General features: G+C 40.5%; 1 protein-coding gene across 1 annotated transcript; it reads right to left on the reverse strand.

Moving 5' to 3' along the window:
- Window positions 1-273: 273 nt before the first annotated feature.
- Window positions 274-5928, reverse strand: LOC143023149 (pro-resilin-like). The gene is made up of 2 exons (XM_076181661.1): window positions 5911-5928; window positions 274-591 (listed from the first exon to the last, which is right to left on the reverse strand). The coding sequence occupies exons 1-2, from the start codon at window positions 5926-5928 to the stop codon at window positions 274-276; spliced, it is 336 nt and encodes a 111-aa protein (XP_076037776.1).
- Between the last annotated feature and the right edge of the window lie 3020 nt (window positions 5929-8948).

Here is an 8948-nt window from a genome sequence, read left to right on the forward strand (position 1 = left end):
CTACCAATCCTAGCACGTTTAGTACTTGTCAGCGTTGTACATAATAGACAGGCAAGCAGATATTTTGTTGCTGGGGAAGTGGGTTGCGAAGCTATCGAAGTGATATCCAGGGGTCGCAGCCAATAAAGTTTGAGAACCCCTGGTCTAGGGAATAAAAACAACAACAGCAGGTAGGTATGTACAATGAAACGAAAGTCATAGTATGAGGTAACATTTTATTATCTTCCAGAATACCATACAGTCAGGTCAGATTAGGTCATACATGACTCAGACTCAGTGAGTAGGCCCATAAGGGGAAGGAGGGTTATAAGACGGGGCTGGGGGGCTGTAAGAGGGGGCTGGGGGGCTGTAAGAGGGAGCTGGGGGGCTGTAAGAGGGGGATGGGGCAGGGTACTGAGCCTCCCCCTCGAATCTGACGTCGGCGACGAAGCCTGCGGAGTGGTCGGCGTTGTAGGTGACGATCTGAGTTCTACCGTCCGGGAGCTGGACTCGGTACTCGCCCTGGACGTTGTTGCCGTCCGAGTTTTCGCTGTGGCCGAAGTTGTTGCCTTCGTAGTCCTGGACGTTGTAGCCGAACTGGTGGGGCATGGGCTGGGGTGGGAAGATTTGGAGCCAATTAGTGAATTTAACGGATTTACGGATTTAGGGTTTGCGAATTAATGAATTGAGTAGATTTACGGATTTGTGGATTTGCAAATTAGTGGATTTGCTGAATGGTTGATTAGCGAATTAGGGTATTTTCTATTATATGATTTGTGGATTTGTGATTAGTGAATTAGCGGATTTGCGAAGTAGCGATTTTTCAGGTTTGCTGATTTGTTGATTAGCGGAGTAGTAGATAAACTGATTTCCTGATCAGCGGAGTAGCGGATAAGCCGGTTTGCTGATTAGAAAATAAGCGGATTTGCTGATTTACGAAATCACAGATTAACAGATTTGAGGAATTACGGATCAACGAATTTTCGAAATCACGAAACAGGGGATTTGCTGTTTTATGGATTAGTGAATTTGCAAAATAGTGAACTCATGAACTATTGAATTTTTGGATTCATTCACGAATTAGTGAATTAGCGGATCCGAAAGCAGGTCTTTCCGTATAATGGGTATCAGCTGACTGTGAAGTTTGCACACTTTAATATTGTAACAAAGAGTTCGGGAGTCGACTAAAACCAAATAGAATCGTGTGGCGATAGTTAGAAAAACTCTAAAAGTAGTTTTGTTGCATTATGAAGTGAGGAGCGGGCAACCGCGCTGAGGCCAAACTGTAGGTTTAAGAAGGATATAGGCATGAACTGGTTTACCAACAGAATGGTTAACGAGTGGAATAGTAGTGCGCGCTGAAACTATTGGTTGTTTTAAGAGAAGATCAGATAACTTTACGGATGCGGATGACAGGTGGTAAGGGAAATTGAACTTTGTAGCGTAGGCCTTGTGGTTTCATGCAGTCTGTCTTCTCCATTCTTTGGTTATTATGTTCTTATGTTAAGCTATAGGATCGGCGATGGAGACAACTGAAATATTGATATACAGCTACATTACTACTTCTTCGAGGCCGCTCAGGTGAGACATCTTGCGGAGGCTTCATGTAATACATTATCGCTTCAACCGGTAACCTAATTGTTATGAATCCCGTGACCTGTTTCAGCCAATGACAGTGCGCCAACTTAGTTCTGAATTGGTTTGTGCCCAGTGTGGGTGTTTAGTCTGAAGATTGTGATTTTTTTCTTGTGTGTAAAAACTGGAGGTTCTATTCCTTTTGAAAGGACCACGGCGTTCTTCCAAGTATTATTTTGTCAATCGTGTGGTGAATGCAAGTTTGCGTTAAAGTGTTTTGTCCAGCCAGTAATAGAAATGACTTAGGGGTTGTAGGGAAGCGAAGGTACGGTGTACGATGCACAACTAAAATTATTTCTATTTCTTATATTCATTCTCTACATTAATAGAGACATAACCTATTATACATTTTTGACCGCATATCGTGGGTGCACCCTTCAGGCGTATACCACGTGGTTCCCAAAACCCATTTCTGCCATCACTGGTTTCATAAATGAACCCTCAAGAACAAGATTCCCTTGCGCTCTCCAGACTGCTGGACAAGTCCATTCACACTGTACCTAAGGTAACTTCCAAGGTGTTTCTCAAGTTCTTTACTGCGGACTAGCTAGGTAGCTCATTTCCCTTTCATTTTAGTTCCTTATGGATGAAGGGCCATTCCTATCTCCCGCCCATTGTCCGAGTCAGAAGCAATGTAGTGAGACACATCACATCCAGCAGGGCAAGTCGCTTCATTTACATGGCGACCCTCCCTACCCGTCCTATCATGCGAAAGTAGAGAGGACGAGTAAGTGTAAGAAGAAACATAAGTTTATTCGGAAAGTTGATGACAATTGGAAAATTGGGAAGCGAATAATCTCTTTCGATTTGAATTTGTTGTTCTAGTGTGCTACAGACTTTGTGACAGAGTCAACACAGAAAATCTTAATATATTTGTCCTCGGGAAAAGGAACCATGCATAATTCGAATTGAGGCGGGATTCTTAATGTATTTTGTGTTAGTCAAAATCATGAAGCATATCTTGACTAGGCCAATGAAATCCTGCCTTACCTTCAGTTTTCACCATATTCTTTGTAGACAACAATGTGTGAACGAAGAATTATATTTTTTCTTGAGTTTGTTAGTATTTCTTGAAGCTATTCAATCTAATAATTGTTTTATTTTTTACTTTGTTTTCTTTGTTTTCTTTTTGGCTACCTCCCGTGTAAGGGGGAAAAAGCCTTTGGTATATGTATGTATGTATGTATGTATGTATGTATGTATGTATATATGTATGTATGTATGTATGTATGTATGTATGTATGTATGTTTTCTTTGTTAAGACAACAACATACGTACCGGATACTGGGGTTCGGGTTTGTAGGAAGGTGAGGGAGGATTGTAAGACGGTGGAGGGGCGCCGTAGGATGGGATCTGGTCAGGTAGAGCCGTCACAACAGATATGAGGCAGACAGCAGCGAATACCTGAAATTGGTAGACGAGAAGACTATATGTATATATATATATATATATATATATATATATATATATATATATACTGTATACACACACATACACACACACACACACACACACACACACACACACACACACACACACACACACACACACACACACACAGATATATATATATATACATATGTATATACATATACACACACACACACACACACACACACACACACACACACACACACACACACACACACACACACACACACACACACACATATATATATATATATATATATATATATATATATGTATACATATATATATACATACATATTCACACACACTGAATGGTCCCCAGTGCAGATCTTATATGCCTCCGACGAGCGCATTGTCAGTCTCGTTCGTGATGACATGGAATTAAAAGTAAAAAGGTAATGTGGTTGAAAAAAAGATATATACATGTGTATATATACATATATATATATATATATATATATATATATATATATATATATATGTATATATATATATATATATATATATATATATGTCCAGCCATTATGAATATTTGTAGAACTGGTCGAACGATCCTAACAGAACTTGGCGGACACAGACAAAAGACCCTACTTCGCATAAGTGAGCAGCCATACCCCCATGTGACAGCTCAATTACCCACCCAGCCAGACATAGTTGAATGAAGGTGTGTACTGTTTGACCGTAGCATTGACAATGACTGAGCGAATAGATCAGCGAATCTACATAAAATTTTGTTGCAAACTTTAACATTCATCAGTGGAAAATATACGAATGATTCAATGAGTGAAGAACAGATGAAAATGTGGTACAAAGGCGAAGCATACCGACAGGAGACCTTTTGGTCCATAACTAGGTCGGACGTGAAAAAATAAAAATATTGATAAATGAATAAGTAAAAAAATAGAAGTTATAATGGTATAAATGATAATAGATAAAATAAATAAATAGATAAATGCATAGGTATAGTTAAATAGTAAACATACAGATAAATAGTGAATAATAATAAATTGACATATAACTAATAATAAAGGAAAATCAAGCAAATAATAAACAGACAGATAATAACAAACAAATAATACAAAATAAATGGCAGTCATTACAGCATCTTGCTTAGGTGTTTATCTAAACGAATCTTAAAGCTTCGAACTGAAATACATTGCACTGCCTCTGCAGGAAGTTTATTCCATTCATTAACTACACGGTTGGCGAAGTTGTTTCTACCCACTTCCAAATTAAATCCATTTCTTAACAGTTTCAGACCATCATTTCTTGTCGGATTCTCATTCAGTGTGAACATTTTGTCAATATTGATGTTGTCAATTTCCTTTAGAATCTTAAAAACCTGTATCAAGTTACTTCTGAGTGTACGCTTTTTTAGGGAAAATATATTCATATGTTTTAGTCGATTATCATATGATTTATTTTTCATATTTAGAATCAGTTTTGTGATTCGACGTTGTACTTTTTCCAATCTGTCAATGTCTTTAATGAGATTCGGCGGCCACACGGAAACAGCATATTCTAAATATGGATGAACTAACGATTTATATAGCTTATTAATAAGAGATGGACTTTTGAAGTCAAAAGATCGCACAATCAGCCCTAGAATCTTATTTGGTTTCTCATAGGCTGAAATACACTGCTTAAATGATTTGAGATCGTTACTGATAATTACCCCGAGATCCTTTTCACTATCCACTTTTGTTAACGAATTTCCAAATAACTTGTAATCGTACTTACTGTTATTTTTACCTATGTGCATTACCTTGCATTTACTTGTGTTAAATTTCATTAGCCACTTTTCAGACCATTGCTGTAATTTATTTAAATCTTCTTGAATATCTAATTGGTTTAAGTGATCATTTGCCATTCCGCACAGCTTTGTATCATCAGCAAATTAAGAGACAATAGATTTTAGTCCGTGGTCTATATCAAAGGAGGCCGAGAAGCCGTCGAAAGTGATCCACGTTCTGGAAGGTCTTCGACTAGCAGAACATACAAAACTATTGAACGTGTGATGACTGCAATAATTAAAACTCGGGCATGTGTTTCAGAGATTTAGATGGAAGATCTTGTCTCGACACGCATGGCGCCAAAATTCGAACCACGTCTCCTGACCCATGAGCAGAACGAATTTTGCGCTGAAAGTCCACAGGACTTGCTTCAATGTGTTACAAATAACCCAAATGTCTTGAAACAAGTAATAACTAGAGAAGAGTCATGGATGTACGGGTATGACCCAGAAATGCGACGGTCAAACAGTAGACACCTTAACTATGTCTGACGGGTAACTGAGGTGTCACATGGGAGTATGGCCGCTCAATCACACGTTTTAGGGTATTCTGTTAGTGTCCACCAAGTTCTGTTAAGATCGCAGAACCAGTTCTGCAGATATTCATAATGGCTGGAAACTTTCCGGACGGACCTCGATTTTAATGTAACAAACTCCCACTATCAGGAGGATGGGACGGTGTTCCTTACAGTAGATTTTGTAGCGTGGAATCTAATGAACCATGCCCTTAGTTCAACTCGCTGAGAGCAGGGTTCGAACTACCATCATCACTAACTCCGACGTAAGTAGCGACGCTCTAACGCGCTCGGTCAGCAAGCATCGTCTTGTATATATATATATATATATATATATATATATATATATATATATATATATATATATATATATATATATATATATATGTATGTATGTGCGTGTGTGTGTGAGTGCGTATCTACAGTATAATGAATATAATTCTAAGATGATTTGGGCAACTAATCAATGGAATTGTGAGGAAGTGGGGGGGGGGGGGCGGTCGAATAAGTTGCATCTTCGCCAGGTTACAAAGAACGGATTTTATGCAGCTCGTACACCGACGAAACCAGTTGCATGGAATTGATTGCAACGGATGCCTACACTCTGTGAAAGCAGTGTTTCATATATGTTTTCCCACAAGCAATCAAGTTCATATATTTCTGAAATGACAACTAAAGGAAAATTATACATTCATGTCCATACAGTATAGGAAATACTGCTTTCACAGAGTGCAAGCATCAGTTGCGATTAGTTTGATGCAACTAGTTGCGTTGGTGTGCAAGCTGCCTTACAGAAGCCCATTGAATCCCCGCTACCCCTCCTGCTGAGACCACGATGCATACAACTGACGGAATAGGGAACCTCCTTGTCATTTACCTTTGCGAGCGGCGCCATGTCGGGAGATGCAGCTTCGTGTGATGCCTCGTAACATTCGTGCGGGCCTTTATATATCACGCTCTTGTTGATAGAAAACGTCATGTGCTGCCTTCGAAACAGGTGAAGGCGGGGGAGGGAGTGGGGGTGGGGGAGGAGTCAGTGTGTCTGATGGCACTTGAGAGACTGGCCACTGTGAAATTACAGAAGATAAAAGACAGAGAGAGAGAGAGAGAGAGAGAGAGAGAGAGAGAGAGAGAGAGAGAGAGAGAGAGAGAGAGAGAGAGAGAGAGAGAGAGAGAGAGAGAGAGAGAGAGAGAGTGAGAGAGATAGAGAGGAGTTGAGGGATTGTGGGGGGAGAGATGGGGAGGTTGCTTAGAACAGACGTAGGACATAAGAACAAATAAATAAATGTGAGACAATATCTACAATAGAGAAGAATGACTAAAGCTAACAGTGAGCCCCATTCATTAAGATTCAACACTGGTTGGCAGGGAAAGAAGTTCACTTTGATTCCTGCATGTGTAATGATGATGATTCGCCTTAACGTCGCGAGTTCCCTCCTATGAGGAGGCTAGGATGGTGATCCATGTAAAGGACTTTATATGTGGAAATTGAAAAATGATGAACTCGGTCCAACTCACTGGCGGCAGGGTTTGAACTCCCGTCACCTCGACCTGCACCGCAAGTAGCGACGCTCTAACCCGCTTGTGATGGTAATACTTCTGCTTAATAAAGTCATTATAATTTGAACTATCTTATGGTATTCATCGCAGTACCAGTGTATATTGAATTATTCCTTAAATATTACAATATAATATCCAATGTAACCCATTGGGTTCCGTCTTGAACTGATGATAAGGTGGTTCAGAGCTGGAGTTCCCAACAGAGCTGGAGTTCCCAACAACCCTGGCCAGGCAGGTAGGCGACCTATCGTCTGCACAAACAAAAAAAAAAAAAAAAAAAAAAAAAAAAAAAAAAAAAAAAAAAAGCTTGCCCCACAAGAGATTTTTCACTTTCCACTGTGTTGGAGTAGGATGATGATTTTTCTTTTATTTAATTCGATGTCAAGTTGATTGAGGTACGGGCAGATATTTTTTATAACATTGAGGTGTCTGAGGTAAAAGGTTGAGAACTCTTGTTACGTGACCATTACTAACCCTATAATCATATGCAACCAACCGTATATGTCACACGCATGACACATGATCCACAGACCTCAAACAGGATATCGACAGCAACTGGCGCCTTTGAACTCACGCTTAGCCTAAACAATACCACCAATTTTCCTGACCTATAATTTTCTCATATCACACCAAATAGCATGAGTTAGCGAGACGCCACGATCGCGTCATCCTATCAATATGCTACAAGTCTTTCACCTGATACATAACTAACCGTCCCTATATATCTACCCAACTATATAATCATAACTATAAACCATAAACCACGTCAAGACACATTCACTAACACTAACTAGATACATTATACTACAACTAACTTACAAATATGATTATAGAGAAAGGTCATGTAAACGTCAATAGACAACCTGATGCAGAAATGTAGATATATGTACTTTTGCGGATAAATGTCGGCAAATGCGTTTCCATGAGGGGACTCTCCCTATAGTGGGTTACATCCTGGGACTCTGCCGAGGAATATTACCAAGAGAACACTTGTCCCCCGATCTGCACCTGATATAACCGCTGTGCAAGAACAAATCCAAGAATACGGCTCCTGTAGGCTTTAACTTCCCAACACCAGATATGTACTCGTAGCCACGAAAGGAAGAAACATCTTGCCAGGAGGCGCTGAGTAGGTGCGTCTGAAGCTGCCACCTTTGCCCCATTATGCGCTGGACTGTTGGGGTAGGTAACAAACAGTCATTGCTGGGAATCGGAGAGAAGTGCGGGATTCGAAGCCACAATTAAGCGAGTGGGAGTGAAGGATAACTGATAAATCTCGTAATTGTCACACGTGTGCATTGTTGAGCTAGTTTTAGTCTAGATCAGTCTTAGTTCATACATATTCATGAAATAAGGGAACTATCTTTAATGAAACTATCGTTACAGGCGGAGCGAAAGAAAAACAATTGTCAATGGAAACATCGTAGCAAATCCTTTCACCGTGATGACGTCATTGAAGAGGTGGTGATGGCGTCATCAATGTATTGTTAATAACATTATTATTGACGTTAATGACGTAGCGTCTGGGCACGGTCCTACCTACCTGTGCCAGGCTGTTTCATGTAGTTAAAAGCTCGCGCACGCGTGTGTGTATGTGTGCGTGCTTGTGTGTGTGTGTGTGTGTGTGTGTGTGTGTGTGTGTGTGTGTGTTCGCGCGCGGGGGGGAGGTTTATGTTACTCCCCTCCCGTCCCCTTTCATTCCCCTCCCATCTCTCTCTCTCTTTCTCTCTCTCTCTCTCTCTCTCTCTCTCTCTCTCTCTCTCTCTCTCTCTCTCTCTCTCTCTCTCACACACACACACACACACACACACACACACACACACACACACACACACACACACACACACACACACACACACTCTCTCTCTCTCTCTCTCACACACACACACACACACACACACACACACACACACACACACACACACACACACACACACACACACACACACACACACACACACACACACACACACACACACACACACACACACACACACTCTCTCTCTCTCTCTCTCTCTCTCACACACACACACACA

Source organism: Oratosquilla oratoria, unplaced genomic scaffold (genome assembly GCF_046742065.1).
Source record: "Oratosquilla oratoria isolate Oo_2021 unplaced genomic scaffold, ASM4674206v1 SCAFFOLD45, whole genome shotgun sequence".
NCBI classification, from domain to species: domain Eukaryota; kingdom Metazoa; phylum Arthropoda; class Malacostraca; order Stomatopoda; family Squillidae; genus Oratosquilla; species Oratosquilla oratoria.